General features: G+C 41.4%; 1 protein-coding gene across 7 annotated transcripts in view; it reads right to left on the bottom strand.

The window, feature by feature from the left end:
- Positions 1–19,496, bottom strand: part of ABLIM1 (actin binding LIM protein 1) — a 204,194-nt gene that overhangs the window by 120,916 nt on the left and 63,782 nt on the right. For all 7 annotated transcript variants that reach the window (XM_022568691.3, XM_022568693.3, XM_022568692.3 and 4 more), the window contains one exon: positions 2,192–2,375. In XM_022568691.3, coding sequence (XP_022424399.2) covers positions 2,192–2,375 — 184 coding nt within the window. The remainder of the gene's footprint in view (positions 1–2,191; positions 2,376–19,496) is intronic.

Here is a 19,496-nt window from a genome sequence, read left to right on the forward strand (position 1 = left end):
ACCTCTCTGCTGGCTCAAACATGCAGGGACAGGGCTACAGCTGATAAATGTTTGTCCGTTACCAACTTGAAGCAATGATCTCTCAGGGCCAAGATCAGGAAGCCTCTTGGAGTTTACCAGGGCCAGCGCCCTCCAACCTGACTGAGTCTCCTCCTCCTTGGTGGCCCTTCAGAAACCACTAAATCATCATGAGTTAGGAGGGAGAAAGGTTAGAAATGGATATTTTAAAGAGACCCTCCCTAGGGGATTCCAGTGACCATCCAGGTTTGGGGAATCACTTGTATGCAGTTCACAGCCTCTCACCTTACAGATGAGACAATTGCTGTGGAAAAGTTAGCTCACATAGGTCTCAAATCAGCCCAGGAAGCAGGACCAGGACTCGGGTCTCCCGAATGCCAGTCCAGGCTCTTAACCAGGCTGTGAGCTACAGCCTGAAAAAGGAGAGGTCAAGAGGAAGCTTTGCTTTTGATTAAATACAGAAAAAATTTCAGCTCATTAACCCAGAATTTTTAAATTATGATTTAAAAATATATATAATTTAAAAATGGGCTAATAGTTACATAAAGTTATTAAAATAATTTGATTATGAATATTTCATCTAAATCTTATTACAATTTATCCATGTGTATTATCTTGTTAATTAATTATACAAAATCATATTTACCCTTCTAGAGTTTACATTTCTCTGGCCTAGAAACATGAAATGCTGAAAAACAAAACAAACTGAACTGAACTGTAGTTTTTACAAAGGCATAGCAAAATGGAGCGCACAGAATCAACACCATTCCAAAAGGCATGGGATTGCCTGATTAGTATGGGTCAATTAAGTAGCTGATCATTTATTGGTGAGTCTCCTCATTATAGAAATCGAACCCATTGTAAATTCTGTAATGTGTAGCACTCAAAACACAACAACAATGAACCACATTTTCCACTCACACTTCACACAGTTTCCTTCTTCTCTCTGACTGATCATTTTAATCAAGCTACTTTGTGCAGTAAAGATCTAACCTTGGTGGATGATAGAGAGGAGGGGTTGGCAACTTTTCCCCTGAAAGATCAAATTGTAAATAGATTTTTAGACTGTGCAGATCATAAGGTTTCTGTCACAACTGCTCAACTCTGCCACTGTCACTTGGAACCAGCCATAGACAATACATAAACAAACGGGCATGGCTGTGTTCCAATAAAACTTTATTTACAAAACAGGTATTGGGTCTGATTTGGCCCATGGGGCAGTTTGCTCTCCCTGGTTATAGAGCAAATGCAACTATTTTACACACCCACTCCCACACACTGATACTTCCAAATAAGCTTCATCTTTCCAAGTATTTATGCCATTTCCTCCCATGTTTCCATTGCTCAAAATGTCTCAAGATCTAGAGCTGCTTTCAGATTTGGTTTCAAGGCACTTAAAATCAGTCACATTATTTAGTGGAGGATATCACATATAAAGTTTCCTAAGTAACTTACTTTTTGACTAAGCCTGATAACACACTAGGAAAATAAAAACATCTAAAGGTGCATCAGAAAAAAATATTTTAAGACAAATGTATGATATCACGTATATGTGGAATCTAAAAAAAATGATACAAATGAATTTATTTACAAAACAGAAATAGACTCACAGACATAGAAAACAAATTTATGGTTACCGAGGGGGAGGGATAAATTAGGACTTAACAGATACAAACTACTATATATAAAATAGATAAACAACAAGGTCCTACTGTATAGCACAGGGAACTATATTCAATATCGTGTAATAATCTATAATGGAAAAGAATATGAAAAAGATATATGTGTATATTTGTATAACTGAATCACCTTGCTGTACACCTGGAACTAACACAACACTGTAAATCAAACTGTACTTCAATAAAAAAATTTTTTTTTAAAGAAAAGATATTTTAAGACTAAGTACAACTCAAGGGACTTCCCTGGTGGTCCAGTGGTTAAGACTCAACACTCCCAATGCAGGGGGCCCGGGTTCAATCCCTGGTCGGGGAACTAGATCCCACATGCGGCAACTAAAAGATCCTATATGCCACAGCTAAGACCAGGCACAGCCAAAATAAATAAATACTAAAAAAAAAAAAAGAGAGACTAAGTACAACTCAAGACCAAAGCGCACATTCCAAGCTCTGACAGCAGAACCCAGCGCTTCTCTGTTGGGGAAAGCCACACTTACTTGCAGATCGTACAAGCAAAGCAGTTGGGATGGTAGGTCTTGCCCAGGGCGGTCACCACCTCTCCTTCCACAAACTCCCCGCAGCCATGGCAGCGCGTGCCATACATCCTCTGGTAGTCCAGGGTGCAGAGATACTCTCCGTTCTTTATGAAGAAGCCCCCTTGGGCCAGGTCACAGCCACACACTGTGGACAGACAAGTTCACATCTGGTTATCATCTGCCAAGCTGCTGGGCAGCAGTGCCTTCTACTGCATGCTGCTAACTTACTCTATGATCTCAGCAGTATGGGGTTTGCGAAGGGGGGACTGGTACAAAGAGCTATTTATTGTTGGGCTCTGATTCTCTCTTGCCTCCCTCTCCTTTTGCTTCCCTCCCCTTTGGGAGCTATGCAATGTCTCATGCAAGTAAAATCCATTGGCTAGGGCTCCACAGCTTCTGTGATATGTCTAAGATTCAGAGATAATCAGTCTTTGATGGAAAGATACCTTTGGTTCACGCGGTCTCAAATATGAACAAAACTGTCTCTTGCAGTGCTATTCAGGAAAGCACGGCTTGCCCACACAACTGCTTGGTTTGGACCAAAACTGTTACTGAGCTGAGTAATAAATTCCCACTACACCAAAAGCTGAAATGTCCAGTGTCTATTTTTTCACACTCTGTAAATACTTTCCCATAGTTCTAAACAATTCAGACGTTTAATTTTCTCTTTGTGCAGTAAATAGGATAAGTCCATTATTTATATATTACAGAGAGAGATAAAAACGAACAAGCAGAAGAGGAAAGAAAAGGGAACATGTCCAAGATAAAACTGTCATTCAGGACCTCAGCACACGCAAAAGAGGCTGCTTTGCTGTGTCTGGATTTTGGCGTCTCTTTCAAAACTGTGCAGCTGTGAATTACGGAGATGGTGCAAAAAAAAGCAGGTCCTGGGATTCCAGGTGTGCATGTTCAGGCAAGACCAGAGCAGGACTCAGCAACCGGTCCAGAAATAAAGCCACAGGCAGCCTCTGCGAGTAAAGATTTTCCACTGCCAAGTGACCGGGAAGCAACACCAAAGCTGGAAATCTCCATTCTTAACCTCTCTATCCCCAAGTTTGGATGCCACTTTAGGGCCTTGGGCAAAGAATCCAGGATTTGTCCTGATTATTCCTGCAAGCAGTTGGTATGGGCACCCAGCTGGGGTAGGGACGAGGTGAGTTCAGTCACTAAATTGCTCTCCTAAGGACCTACTGGAACACACGATAAGTTCCCCTGACACATGAACACATCTAGATGAACTAGTGTTGAGCACAGTAAGATTCTGACGGAATCTTACCGCCCCACCCTCAGTTAGCAGGCTCTACTAACGGCAAACTACTAAAGATACTCGCGGTGACGCAGAACCCACAACAAGCTTTCCACTGTGGGTTCATCTGTCTTTGTTTAGATCAACACTCCACAGCTATGACCTCCTTCTTTGCAATTTATAATCAAGTAACCCAAGATGATGGCCTGAGTCCGTCACGCCTGAAAATGACCACCATATAACCCTACTGTGATCACATTACCTGGAAACCAGCTTGTTCATCACCTGCCGCCTCCCTAACCTGCCAGTCCCCCACTGCTCCCACACCTGCCTTTTCCTTACCAAATGGTCCTGTGGGTCGAGAGAACTCAAGTATGGACTAAGCCCACTCTACCTGCAAATTCCTTCAACAACAGTAACTACAATCCTGAGGGCCACAGGACACCTTAGAGATCTTTCTTCAATATTTTCATAGGTATTCTTTTTTATTTCCCCACAAGATGACAAAGCACTTCATGGGTAAGAGTCCTCAGCTTCACTTCTTTTGATTTGTCTTTAGGGACCTCCAACCATGGTATCTGATATAACACTGGGAACCAAGCTTTGAATTATTATAAATTGAATCCAGCCTCAAACTTGGCAAATTCCCACTGGTTTCACTCCTCAGTGGCATCAAGCAGTTCCAATGACTCAGTTGCTCTTCCAAACTTGGCTATTTCTCAAAACCATGAAAGGTAACAAAATAAGGCATTTGGACTGCTAGTAATTCCCTTCAGTCTCTCTTCCAATCACCTAAGGTAGACAGAATGTAAAAATTCACAGATCCTTTATAAAAAGATCTGGTGGCAATAGGGTAATTATGGTAATACAGATTGTTGAGACAGCTTCAAAGCTAATTCTAAATATTTTAGAAATCCCTGTGTTCACTGCTTCCTTAGGGAACCTCTGCAGCCTCTCTAGTTCACATGGTTTTGTGAAGTTGACACATCCTGTCCTTTAATAATAAAGTCTTAGTTTATATGAACCTAATATAGCCTTAAAAAATGACTTTGTAATTACTGTTGAGAGATCCCAAACTAAAATCAAACTGTGCCCCTTTGAAATTTGATTATTTGATTTGGCTTAGTCCTTTTTTTTTTTTTTGCGGTACTCGGGCCTCTCACTGTTGCGGCCTCTCCCGTTGTGGAGCACAGGCTCCGGACGCGCAGGCTCAGTGGCCATGGCTCAAGGGCCCAGCCACTCGGCAGCATGTGGGATCCTCCCAGACCGGGGCACGAACCCGTGTCCCCTGCATCGGCAGGCGGACTCTCAACCACTGCACCACCAGGGAAGCCCTGGCTTAGTCCTTAAATTCAAAGCAGTGGCCCAAATTGGCTTACCAAACTGTACCACTGTTTCTGGTGGTTTATACACAAGGAAACCAGTGTTTGAAAACGGACTCACAGAGGCAGGGGTCATGAAAGGCACACACAGCAAGCAGTGAGAGGGAACGTCTGTACTGCTCAGGCCTAAGAGTACTTAACGTTATTACATTTCCCAAGACTGGACTAGTTGGGACGTAATCTCAGACTCTTCCCTCTCCAGGCTTTACTTGCCTGTTCCTCCTCTGACCAAAACTTCTCAGTCTCCTTGGCCAGACCCCTAAATGCAAGTAACTCCCATGGATGTCACCTCCTTCCTCTAGAATACAAGGCCTCCCTGGGAACAGGTCTCATCCACTCTCAGAGCTTCAACTATAACTTTATGTGAAGGATTCTCAAATCTATGTCTTTATCTGTGATACCTTCCCCAAGCTGGGCAGAGACGGCACACCTAACTCGAACACAGCATTGTCAAAACAAACTCTACCCTCTCAGCTTCTCTGCCATCTCTTCTGAAACATTCTGCCATTCCCACTTTTAATAAAATGGCAGCGCTATGCATTCTCCCACTCTTACACCAAAATTTTCAACTGTCCACTAAATCCAATCCATTTTCCCAAGAAAACATTTCTTTGATCCATTTCCCTCCTCTGCCTTCTTGTCATCTTTACTCAGGTCCTGGCCTTCAGCATCACTTTCTTGTATTAAAACAGCCTTATTGTAACAGTTTGTGTACTGGCAAAAAAAAACCACCCCAAACCTGGGAACAACTCAAATTTCCATCAGCAGAGCAATAGTTGGATAAATTACGATATATCCAGTCTATGGAGTTTGTATTAAAAAGAATGGGTTAGGGCTTCCCTGGTGGCACAGTGGTTGAGAGTCTGCCTTCCGATGCAGGGGACACAGGTTCATGCCCCGGTCCGGGAAGATCCCACACGCCGCGGAGCGGCTGGGTCCGTGAGCCATGGCTGTGGAGCCTGCGCGTCCGGAGCCTGTGCTCCGCAACGGGAGAGGCCACAACAGTGAGAGGCCCGCGTACCGCCAAAAAAAAAAAAAAAAAAAAAGAATGGGTTAGATCAATGTCTGTAACCTAGAGGCCTGTCCAGGACATATTGTTAAAAGAGAAAATTTCACAAAGAATTTTAATAATCCCTTTTTAAAAAAAGTCTACTTATGTTTTTATGAATGAGGAAAAGTGAGTTAAGACAAACATAGGGTTATTAAATGGGTTATCTCAGTAGGATGAAGAATTGTTAACTTTTTCTTCACATACCTATGGTCAGCTCACTTTTTAAAATTATTTAATTTTGCTCATACACACAACATAAAATGGACCATCTTAACCATTTTTAAGTGTACAGTTCAGTGACATTTAGCACATTCACATAGTTGTGCAGTCACCACCCCCATGCATCCACAGGACATCTTTCATCTTGCAAAACTGAAACTCTGGACCCATAAAACAATAACTCCCCATTCTCCCTCCCTCCCCCCAGCCCCTGGCAACCGCCACTCTACTTGCTGTCTCTAAGAATTTGACTATTCTTGGTGCCTGTACAGGTAAAAGCTCACTTTAATAATCAGATGTCAAGGAAAATTATCCAAACCTTGTAAACAAGGTGAAGGAGAGAAGCGTGTTCCTCCAGTGTCATGCCGGAGTATTAACAGCCCACACAGAATTATTTCATGACCCAGGGCGCTGGATCTCTGTTTGACAAGCTCGTTACTACTAATGAAAAGCCTGGACTTCGAAAGTTAACCACAACTTGTAGATTCTTGTTCAGCAGATGTGAAGATGATTTCTGCCCAGATTTACTCCCCTGTTAGAGCGCTAACCAGCTTTGTATCTAACCCTGGCATCTTATCCCAACATCTCTTCTTGAATGCCTTTAAACCCATTCCTCTGGTTCTCCTTTGAACCAGCTTTACATTCTGCTAGTTCCTTCATTAATGAATTGACTAAATCTCTGGTACATGTTCATTCCATATTTGTATGAGAGTCAGGTATTTAACTTTTTGAAAACTACACTTTGACAAAGGAGGTACTCTTTTTAACCAAAAATATCTAAAGGTGAACATGTTAAAAATTAAAAAAAACTTTTGGTCTATTTTATATTAACAGCTTTGCTGAAAATACTTTTCTCTGGTGGCGCAAAGTAAAACTTTCCCATCCAAATGATCACACAATCCCAATTTAAGGTCGAAATTCAGTAGAGGCTCTATTTAGCTTTTTAACTCCGGATGCTCCATTTGTCTTTGCTTTGGTTGAAAGTTAACATATGCCCAGGGAAAAGCATAGATTCCTTTCATAAAAAAAATAGAGCTGCTACTTGAGGACACAGGGAGGGGGAAGGGTAAGCTGGGACGAAGTGAGAGAGTGGCATGGACATATATAAACTAACAAATGTAAAATAGATAGCTGGTGGGAAGCAGCCGCATAGCACAGGGAGATCAGCTCGGTGCTTTGTGACCACCTAGAGGGGTGGGATAGGGAGGGTGGGAGGGAGACGCAAGAGGGAGGAGATATGGGGATATATGTATATGTATAGCTGATTCACTTCGTTAGAAAGCAGAAACGAACACACCATTGTAAAGCAATTATACTCCAATAAAGATGTTAAAAAAAAATAGAGCTGCCAGTGAAAGAGATTAATCAATTGCTTTGTTCTCATGATCAATTATTTAAAACATGTCCCACTCAAGGCCCCCCTGAATCTTGCCTGCTTTGCTATCACTAAAGCATGGCCACAAACAGTCATATGTCTTGTAGATGTTACACCCTTGAATTAATTCTCTGCAAACCAAGGAATTCCATTAACTAGTTAAGAAGGAATATGTACATTGAAGCAATTTTATATAAAAGTTGTGAAAATAGTAACAGCACATTTAAAAATCTTACATCTTTTAAAAAAAGTTAACAGGAGCTGCTTGTGTTGTAAAAATACCACAGAACAGGAGGGGAACAAAGTATGGAGGTGTCAAATAAGGGTGAAAACAGCATAGTATTCTAGCGGCATGAACAGGGTTGTAGTAGCAACTATTTCTTCAACTTCTAAAAACAGCAGTTACTTTTTATGTTGCAACAAATTCATTTCAGAGACATTCCATCTGTCAACTAGTTCATACTGCCAGAAACTTAGGAGAATAGGTAATATTTAACACTTTGTCCAAAGGTTGCTTGGAGGTAAAATGCAAGAGACATTTTCTTCATCTAGATCAAGAGACTGAACATCTCTGCTGGTCTCACTGGTGTTTTAATCATTTCATCTTAGTGAGAGACGGAGGGACGTCAAGCAAACATGATCAGTTTAGTTTTGAGCAACATAAGAATTCTGACTGGGGGCCTGGAGCCTTAGGTGGGTTCTTTCTTCTCTTTTCTAGGGCAGGTGCTGGTTTTGTGCTCTGGCACTCTGCCAGCTGGTCAACCCATCACAGGGCATGAAGAGCCCTTCTGAACTTGCCCCAGGGAAATGAAGGCTTTTCATGGCAGGATCTGGGTTACACCGGCTCATCTCTGGCGATAAGGGCCATGTGCTTGCTTTCCTTCTTTCTTTCTTTCTTTTCCTTTCTTTCCTTCTTTCTTTCCTTCTTACTTTCATTCCTTCTTTCTTTCTTATTTTTTACATTATTTTTATTTTTTCTTCCAGTTTTATTGAGATATAATTGACATACGACACTGTACAAATTTAAGGTGTACAGCATAGTGATCTGATTTACATACATCATGAAATTATTATCACAATAAGTTTAGTGAACATCCATTACCTCATATAGATACAAAATGTAAGAAATAGAATTTTTTTTTCTTGTGATGAGAACTCTTAGGATTCACTCTTTTAACAACTTTCATACACAACACACAGCAGTGTTAACTATATTTATCATGTTGTACACTACATCACTAACACTTATTTATCTTATAACTGGGAGTTTATACCTTTTTATTGCCTTCATCCAACTCCCCCTCACCCCACCCCCACCTCTGGTAACCACAAATCTGATCTCTTTCTCTATGAATATGTGTGTTTGTTTTTGAAGTACAATTGACCTACAACACTATTCTAGTCATTTGTTTTTTTTAATAAATTTATTTTATTTTTGGCTGCACTGGGTCTTCGCTGCTGCACGCAGGCTTCTCATTGCCGTGGCTTCTCTTCTTGCAGAGCATGGGCTCTAGGCACGCAGGCTTCAGTAGTTGTGGCACACGGGCTCAGCAGTTGTGGCTTGCACGCTCTAGAGCGCAGGCTCAGTAGCTGTGGCCCACGGGCTTAGTTGCTCCGGAATGTGGGATCTTCCCAGACCAGGGATCAAACCCATGTCCCCTGCATCGGCAGGTGGATTCTTAACCACTGCACCACCAGGGAAGCCCACTATGCTAGTTCTTGTAACTCAACTTAGTGATTTGATATTTCTATACATTTCAAAATGACCACCACAATAAGTCCAGTTATAATCTGTCACCACAGGAAGATATTACATAATTATTGACTATATTCCCCACACTGTACATTTCATACTTGTGACTCATTTATTTTGCAGCTGGAAGTTTGCACCTCTTAACCTCCATCACCTATTTATCTTCTCCCCCTTCAACCCTCCCCCAAGCATCCACCTGTTTGTTCTCTGTATATATGACTCTGTTTCTGTTTTGTTATTTGCCATTTGTTCATTTGTTTTGTTTTTAGATTCCACACAAAAGTGAAATCATACAGTATTTGTCTTTCTCTGTCTGACATTTCACTTAGCATAATGCCCTCCAGTCCCATCCATGTTGTCACAAATGGCAAGATTTCATTCTCTTTTATGGCTGAGTAATATTCCATTGTGTATATACATCACATCTTTTTTATCCATTCATCCATTGATGGGCATTTCGGTTGCATCTATACTTTGGCTACTGTAAATAATGCTGCAATGAGCATAGGGGTGCATGTGTCCTTTCTTTTTTTAAATTGAAGTATAGTTGATTTACAGTGTTGTGTTAATTGTTGCTGTACAGAAAAGTGATTCAGTTATGGGTGCAGGTATCTTTTCTAATTAGTGTTTTTGTTTCCTTCAGATAGATATCCAGGAGTGGGATTGCTGGATCATATGGTAGATCTGTTTTTAGTTTTCTGAGGAACCTCCATACTGTTTTCCATAGTGGTCATACCAATTTACATTCCCGTCAACAGCATATGAGGGTTCCCTTTTTTCCACACCCTAAAAGGGCTATGTGCTCTAGAAGTTCTGCTTTACAGGTGAAACCCTGTTCTACCCGGCCTGGGCCAGCACTAGCCCCGCCTCCTCTTAGGCTGTCATGTGCAGAAGCAGGGCTGGGACGGACGCAGGGTACGCAACTCTCAAACACTTCATGGGTGGATCTGCACTGTGAATATCATATACTTCCCATCCTCTTCATCCATCCTCTACTCCAACTAAATTTTAAAAGAATTTTATTTCATCTAAGATGTTATTCTATTCATTTCCTCAAACCCTTTTTTCACAGAAAATACAAAGGTAGACTTTGACATAGCATCTTCCCAAACCACTCCCAATTCTATTACAGTGTGGGGTCTCACTGAATCAGATTCTGCTCTGAAATCCAGAGCAGTGTGTTTGAAAGTACCATACACTGTAGCTCCAAAGTACTACATGCTGTCGCCCAGAGTTCAAAATAGCTGAACAGAGACTCATAAACAATAATAAGAGGGGGCAGCTTCCACTAAAAATAACCATTAGCTAATGCATCACCCTGGAAGCAAACAGTAAGCCTCAGAAACATATTTAAATAGTTTTCACCTTAACTTCTAAATGCTCATCGAAATCAATGATCATTTCTGGGAAAGAAGATAGTTAGAAGTCCAACCAGATGGCAAAATGAGACCCCAAAGCCAGGCATTTGAGGGGCTGTATTAATTCCAAGTTTGAATTTACAATAATAACTAAAGAGACTTGGCTGAAAAGGAAACATTTAGGAACCTCTTTTATTAATAAAATCTTCAACTACATAGTAAGTTTGTTTTTAATGCCTGTTGTGGATTAATTATGTTAATCCACATTAATTATAACCAGCTCAAATAACAAAGACATCACCCAGAATAATATCTCTCACTCAGTGTACTGTCTTGTTTTGGTTTTGGCCCATAACCCAAAACAAGTATTAAAGTCTTCTCTGATAGCATAGATTACTTAATAATTAGGAAAGATCATGCATAAATGCTGAAAATGTGCACAAGGAAGAAATGAAAGGCTGGCCAGACTTAATAGGACCTTGCTTATCCCAGGTAAGCCTACCTCAGACTAGGCCACCCACTGGAATTTTGGGCCCACAGGTAAATTTTAAGATCTATATTCTCTCCTCTCCCTTTCCCTTTTTCAGTCCCCAGAAAGAGCTCAGTCATGTATCTTTGCCTTTTATGAACTCCCAGACACTAAGGACAGAGCCTCCATGAGAATCATATGTGTATCTATAAGCTGACCCTGCAGAAGACAGATAAAGACACAGATGCATAGCCATTTTTACCAGCAACCACAAAAAAGCAGTTAGCATGGGGTCTATTAACCCTCTTAATGGGCTCTTTTTCTCTGGTTTCTCCCACCCAATCTACCCTGCACACCTCCTCCCAAGTATTATGGTAAAAGACCTCCTGCTTCACTCTGCAAACACGTTGACCTTGCATCTAAGGCCCTGGCATCTACCAAACATTCATCTGACTCTTCTTGATCATCAGCGCTTTATTCCAGTCAAACTGACCCCTCCCATCCCCCTGCCGGATAGACACCTCCTCCACCTCCTGCCAACACCCACACCAAGCCCAGCCAGCCTCCCAGGCCCCACTCAGGTTTGACCTTGTGATGAAGCTGATGGCTTCTTCCAGTCCCCTCTGGCTCTGCTTTCTCTGGGCTCAGAACAATTATTAACGTTTGACTCTTAATATATGTTATCTTGTACCTTATACTGCCATTGAGATTTTCTCCTTATCTCAGTTGCAAGCTTACTGAAGGCAAATACCACTTCTTATGCTGTTTTATATCTTCCATGATACTTAGAGAGATGGAAACTTATTGTCCCTTTCCTCCTATTTCATATTGCTTTAAACCAGGACAGTGTGGGCAGAACCAAGTTGCCCTGGCACAGCATAAAGAAAGAGCCAGTAATCCTGTCTTTGCTTCTGCAAGTACCAAATTGGCATCAAAATAGTGGTGCCAAGGTAGTAACTCCACCCTCTCTCAAATTCTTGAGTCTTTTAAGACTCTGAACTTCCTTCACAACTGAAATTGACTGTAACTCAACAACTCAAGAGACCATTTCAATTCACATGTGCTATGTGTAGGGTCACACTACAGCTCTGCTTTGTGCTCACAATACCAAGAAGGTCCTGATTACAGAGAGTAAGACTGTGACTGGTTATGTGCTCCATAATTTAAGGTGCATGAAAAGAAACGAGAATGGGATCACAGAGTAGCAACAGGAGTAATTAAAGGGCTGGGAGAGAACAGCTAAGGAAAAAAAAAAAGGTAAATGGAATTGGGATTAGACCAAAGAAAAGAGGTCAGGGTAATTATGGTCTTTAAGTGTATGGTGGGTTATTTTAAGGAAATCAATAATCAGCTCTTTTCCATCTAAAGGACAAACTGGGGAAACATTTGCTTTACATGTACCAAGAGATCTAGGTTAGATAAGCTTATAGCTATAAACATAGAGGTGATTACAAATGAGACCAGGCTCTTGAAAGAGGCTATACTATATCTATGGTTAGAAAATATTTATGACAGAATAAATGGCCTTTCCATTCAGGATAGAAGAGCACTTACCCTTTTCGGTATGGACAATGTGATAATGTTACTTTCTTGACCCATACAGCTAGATCAAATCACAGAGATTACATTGCAATGAAAAAAGCATCAAATTTATCATTTTATCAGCACCTAAAGTACCATTTTGGAAATGAGATATAAACATGAAGAGTTAGTTCTTATAGCATATAAATTAGATAATATAACTTTACTTAAAAAAAAACTAAACACAGAAAACTCTTAATCTGTGTATTCAACCCACACACCCCTCGGTTTTCATCCACTTTACTCCATGAAATCCTTGCACTTTATAAATACACATATTCTACATGGAATGATCCTTGTCTGGTAAACATCTTATAAACCTGAAGATGGCAAAAATGGAAAGTGCTATTGGAGATGGGATGCTTTTCTCAAGCCCTTTCACAGAACCCTGTCTTTAAAGACTAATTCTTGAAAATTATATTGCAATTCATTGACATAAGTAGAAGTTGTAACCCAGATTTTCTAATAGTTTTAGATAAACACTTTAAAAATAATTTTGATGTTCATGGGCTATGAACATCAAAAGGTAGCATTTCCCACACCCTCTAACACACAGTTAAGACTCTCATTGCGAAGTGGCAACAGTCTCTATTAAGACATATTCTGTATGCAGACTTCTGCCAATGCTATCTTGAGAGATGAGCTCATGTGATCTGATTTTTAAAAATTTCCACAGACGTCCAATGTTCAGAAGTCTTTTAAAACTATGTGGCTATAAATAACATACAACACTAGTTCCATTTTTGAAATGGAATAAAGTTACTCTAATTAATGTTTAAAATGCCATCTTTCAAATGACAGTAGGAGGGTTATGGCTCCATTCATTTCCGGCAGGAAGCTTGCTTCCCCAAATGAAGGCCAGCGTCAACTCCAGACACACCCCTGTCTCCACCACCTTGAACAAAGCAGCCCCTACCCCTGACCACAACTAGCATGCTCCCCCTTTCCAGTCCTGGGAAGGTTATTGTGTTTTCTGGAGCATCCGTGTTTTATCATATCTTGTCCCCTTCTTGGCAACATCCCTGGACCATTCAGCTCTAGGTGGTTTCTGCAGTCTTGGACTCATTGCACCTGTGCTCTGGACCACTCACCTGCACCTGTCCTGCTACCAGCCATGGCTCCTCTAGTAAGCACACCACTTGCCACCAGATCACATGCTCTTTAGGGGTAGGCATCATGTTATAAATACCTTTCAGACCTCCATAGCCTAGGATGGTGAATGGACAGATGATAGATGCTCTATAAACATTTTACATGGTAAACATTTGAAGGCCATCAAGTGTCGATATTCCCAGATTGATTTATGCCACAAATTAAGTGACTTTTAGTAAGAAAAGAATGCAAATCTGCTCTTTGGAATAATGAAGTCCATTTAGCGGACTTTTATTACAAGGAAAAATTAAGTGGCTACTGTAGTTTCATCCTTCACACGGCAGCTCAAATTTCTCTTCCAGAAGAGGTGGGAGTGGGGTAGGAAAGCCTTTCCTGACCACCTGCCCATCCCCCCACCACAAACACACTGAGATCCTCCTGTTACAAGCTCACATTTTTGCCCAGGCAGATCTTTTCATTTTCCCTTTATTGCCCCAATGACAGTTGGTAAGTCATAGTTTTATGATTATTTCAATATCTGATTAATATCTTGTCTTAGTCCATTCAGGCTGCTATAACGAAATACCACAGACTGGGTGGTTAATAAACAATTGAAATTTATTTTTCACAGTTCTGGAGACTGTGAAGTCCAAGATCAAGTTGACAGCTGATTCAGTGTCTGGTGAGAGCCCGCTTCTTGGTTCAGAGAGCAGTCTTCTCATTAGGTCCTCATGTGGCAGAAGGGATGAGGGAGCTCTTTGGGGTCTCTTTTATAAGGGCACTAATCCCATTCATGAGGGCTCATCCTCATGACCTAATCACCTCCCAGAGGCCATACTTCCTAACACCATTGGGGATTGGATTTCAACATATAGGGTTTGGGAGGAACACAAACATTCAGTCTACGGAATACCACTATGAAGGCAGAGGTCATGTCTAACTTATATGTATAACCTGATTGTGTATGACTTATTCTTGAGTGCCTCGGCACTTGAAAAAAAAATATTTGTTGAGGGACTTCCCTGGTGGTGCAGTGGATAAGAATCCGCCTGCCAATGCTGGGGACACGGGTTCGAGCCCTGGTCTGGCAAGATCCCACATGCTGCGGAGCAACTAAGCCTGTGTGCCACAACAACCGAGCCTGCACTCTAGAGCCCGTGAGCCGCAACTACTGAGCCCACGTGCCACAACTACTGAAACCTGCGTGCCTAGAGCCTATGCTCTGCAACAAGAGAAGCCACTGCAATGAGAAGCCTGCGCACTGCAACAAAGAGTAGCCTCCACTCACCACAACTAGAGAAAGCCTGCACGCAGCAACGAAGACCCAACACAGCCAAAAATAAAATAAATAAAATAAATAAATTAAAAAATACATATTTGTTGAATAAACAAATGTTACTGTTTATCCTCAGAATTTATTGTATACCCTATAGGTTAGCCATGGTTTTCATTATTGATAGTCATTTGACTGCAGTCTTCAGCTTTGAACTTATGGGTGCAGATAAATTATATATCAGGGAGTTCTATACCCTTGCTTCTTTTGCCCCATTCAGAATTTCATAGGACATATCTTGATGCTGTGACTTTTTCCATCTCCATATTACTAGTCGGTATGTTTAGAGCTTAAATTTTAAAAAATATTTATTTTATTTTATTTATTTATTTGGCTGTGTTGGATCTTCATTGAGGTATGGGGGATCTTAGTTTCCCCACCAAGGATTGAACCCTCGTCCCCTGCATTGGAAGGCGGATTCTTTACCACTAGACTGCCAGGGACTTCCCTAGAGCATAAATTTTCATATCTACTTTTTAGCTGAACATTTCCTGAATTCTATATTTAATGATGCTGTTCTAAAGAAAAGCCCAATTCCTGTGAATTTCATAGGCCATGAAGGGCCATGACCAGGGAATCCTTATCTGGATGTTTCTGAACAGGCTACTTATATACTCTCCCCCATGCCAATATCCCACTACCAATTCAAAGCCCATGTCCAACAAAGCAGCGGTCCTCAAATTTGGTGAACTGGTTGGAAATGCTAGACCCTGACCACTGAGATGCCGATCAGGGAGACTGGGGTGAGACCAGGAATCTGAATCGTTAACCAGCATCAGGGTTACTCTGGGGTAGGTGCTTCTTGGATCACACTTTATCAACTCTGCACTAAATGGTTTTATAAGTTGAAGCTTCTCCAGGTAGCTTTCACACCATATACATAGCTCCTGATACATCACATCTACTGAGGTTCTCCCACTTCTCATGAAATGTTCAATGAATAAAGAGAAGCTCAGAGTTTTAGAAGTTTTGAGACACAGCAGAAAGGTGATCACTGGCCCTTAGGTACGCTGTAACACTCTTTGCTGGCGGGAAAGCAGGACTGACTCGGTGGCACTGCACAGCCCACTGGAGGCAGGTGATGGGGCCCTGGGGGGACCTAGAGCGAAAGGCTAAGGGGACTTTGTTTGAGTCACAGAAGGACCCTTGAAGTTACCTCACAAATGCCTTTCCATCATGGAGAAAGGTGACTCAAGTCTCTCTTCTTGGGTTTAATGTGGATAAGAGGGTTTTAGGGTGCTTACCTCATTTGGGAATTGGTTGATCTTATCAACCAAGGAAGAATTCCAAAAGAAATCCTACTTTTGCCCTGTAGCTGTCACTCAGTAGATAATACCACTCTAGAGGCTATCAAATCCCTTCTCAGATTAAATCAAAGAAAAAGAAATGAGGGACTTTCCTGGTGGCACAGTGCTTGAGAATCCGCCTGCCAATGCAGGGGACACGGGTTTGAGCCCTGGTCCAGGAGGATCGCACATGCCGTGGAGCAATTAAGCCCATGCACCACAACTACTGTGCCTGTGTTCCAGAGCCCGCGAGCCACAACTACTGAGTCCATGTGCCACAACTACTGAGGCCTGTGTGCCTAGAGTCCATGCTCCGCAACAAGAGAGGCCACTGCAATGAGAGGCCCGTGCACCGCAGCGAAGAGTAGTCCCCACTCGCCGCAACTAGAGAAAGCCTGCGTGCAGCAATGAAGACCCAACACAGCCAAAAATAAATAAAATAATAAATTTATTTAAAAAAAGAAAGAAAGAAAGAAAGAAATGACCATGGTAGAGTCAATTCTTACAGGATACTTTTCAAATTGCAATCAAAATTCACTAATTCAATCTCATTAGCGGCAGGCAAACCTCACCATAGCAGTTTAAAAGTCGGACTACATTTACATAAGTGCAGTTTTTCTTCTTTTCAGTAGATGTCATGATTATAATATGGAAAAACATTTGAGTCCCAAGACCACACTAATATCAGAATCACTGCTTCCCAAACTTTTCCAATTTCACTCATGTACCACCTTCACTATTTTTTTGCCATAGTTTTTGTTTCCTTAATGCCTTTAAAAAAATCAGCTCACCTTTTTTTTCTTTTTTTTAGGTAAAGCAGACATTTTTATTCATTAGATTTAACGAGTTGATATTATAGTCTTTTTTTTAACATCTTTATTGGAGTATAAGTGCTTTACAATGGTGTGTTAGTTTCTGCTTTATAACAAAGTGAATCAGCTACATGTATACATATATCCCCATATCCCCTCCCTCCTGTGTCTCCCTCCCACCCTCCCTATGCCAGCCCTCTAGGTGGTCACAAAGCACCGAGCTGATCTCCCTGTGCTATGCAGCTGCTTCCTACTAGCTATCTATTTTACATAAGTCCATGCCACTCTCTCACTTCATCCCAGCTTACCCTTCCTCCTCCCGTGTCCTCAAGTCCATTCTCTACATCTGTATTTTTATTCCTGTCCTGCCCCTAGGTTCTTCAGAACCTTTTTTTTTTTTTTTAGATTCCATATATATGTGTTAGAATACCGTATTTGTTTTTCTCTTTCTGACTTACTTCACTCTATATAACAGACTCTAGGTCCATCCAACTCACTACAAATAACTCAATTTCATTTCTTTTTATGGCTGAGTAACATTCCATTGTATATATGTGCCACATCTTTTTTATCCATTCATCTGTCGATGGACACTTAGGTTGCTTCCATGTCCTGGCTATTGTAAATAGAGCTGCAATGAACATTGTGGTACATGACTCTTTTTGAATTATGGTTTTCTCAGGGTATATGCCCATAGTGGGGTTGCTGCACCATATGGTACTTCTATTTTTAGTTTTTTAAGGAATCTCCGTACTGTTTTCCATAGTGGCTGTATCAATTTACATTCCCACCAACAGTGCAGGAGGGTTCCCTTTTCTCCACACCCTCTCCAGCATTTACTGTTTCTAGATTTTTTGCTGATGGTCATTCTGACCAGTGTGAGATGATACCTTATTGTAGTTTTTTTTGTTTTTTTTTTTTGCGGTACGCGGGCGCCTCATTGTTGTGGCCTCTCCCGTTGCGGAGCAGAGGCTCTGGACGCGCAGCCTCAGCGGCCATGGTTCACAGGCCCAGCCGCTCCGCGGCATGTGGGATCTTTGCAGACCGGGGCACGAACCCGTGTCCCCTGCATTGGCAGGCAGACTCTCAACCACTGCGCCACCAGGGAAGCCCCCTTGTTGTAGTTTTGATTTGCATTTCTCTAATGATTAGTGATGTTGAGCATCCTTTCATGTGTTTGTTGGCAATCAGTATATCTTCTTTGGAGAAATGTCTATTTAGGTCTTCTGCCCATTTTTGGATTGGATTGTTTGTTTTTTTGATATTGAGCTGCATGGGCTGCTTATATATTTTGGAGATGAATCCTTTGTCAGTTGCTTCATTTGCAAATATTTTCTCCCATTCTGAGGGTTGTTATTTCATCGTTTATGGTTTCCTTTGCTGTGCAAAAGCTTTTAAGTTTCATTAGGTCCCATTTGTTTATTTATTTATTTACTTTTTTATTATTTTTTTTTTGCGGTATGCGGGCCTCTCACTGTTGTGGGCTCTCCCGTTGCGGAGCACAGGCTCTGGATGCGCAGGCTGAGCGGCCATGGCTCACGGGCCCAGCCTCTCCACGGCACGTGGGATCTTCCCAGACCAGGGCACGAACCCTTGTCCGCTGCATCGGCAGGCGGACTCTCAACCACTGCGCCACCAGGGAAGCCCCCTTTTGTTTATTTTTGTTTTTACTTCCATTACTCTAGGAGGTGGTCAAAAAGGATCTTGCTGTGATTTATGTCATAGAGTGTTCTGCCTATGTTTTCCTCTAAGAGTTTTATAGTGTCTGACCTTACATTTAGGTCTTTAACCCATTTTGAGTTTATTTTTGTGTATGGTGTTAGGGAGTGTTCTAATTTCATTATTTTCCATGTAACTGTCCGTTTTCCCAGCACCACTTATTGAAGAGGCTGTCTTTTCTCCATTGTATATTCTTGCCTCCTTTGTCAAAGATAAGGTGACCATATGTGTGTGGATTTATCTCTGGGCTTTCTATCCTGTTCCATTGATCTATATTTCTGCTTTTGTGCCAGTACCATATTGTCTTGATTACTGTAGCTTTGTAGTATAGTCAGAAGTCAGGTAGCCTGGTTCCTCCAGCTCCATTTTTCTTTCTCAAGATTGCTTTGGCTATTCGGGGTCTTTTGTATTTCCATACAAATTGTGAAATTTTTTGTTCTAGTTCTGTGAAAAATGCCATTGGTAGTTTGATAGGGATTGCATTGAATCTGTAGATTGCTTTGAGTAGCATAGTCATTTTCACAATGTTGATTCTTCCAATCCAAGAACATGGTATATCTCTCCATCTGTTTATATCATCTTTAATTTCT

This window comes from Delphinapterus leucas, chromosome 16 (assembly GCF_059928025.1).
Source record: "Delphinapterus leucas isolate spDelLeu-1000000601 "Yukka" chromosome 16, BTC_Dleu_Yukka2, whole genome shotgun sequence".
Lineage (NCBI taxonomy): Eukaryota > Metazoa > Chordata > Mammalia > Artiodactyla > Monodontidae > Delphinapterus > Delphinapterus leucas.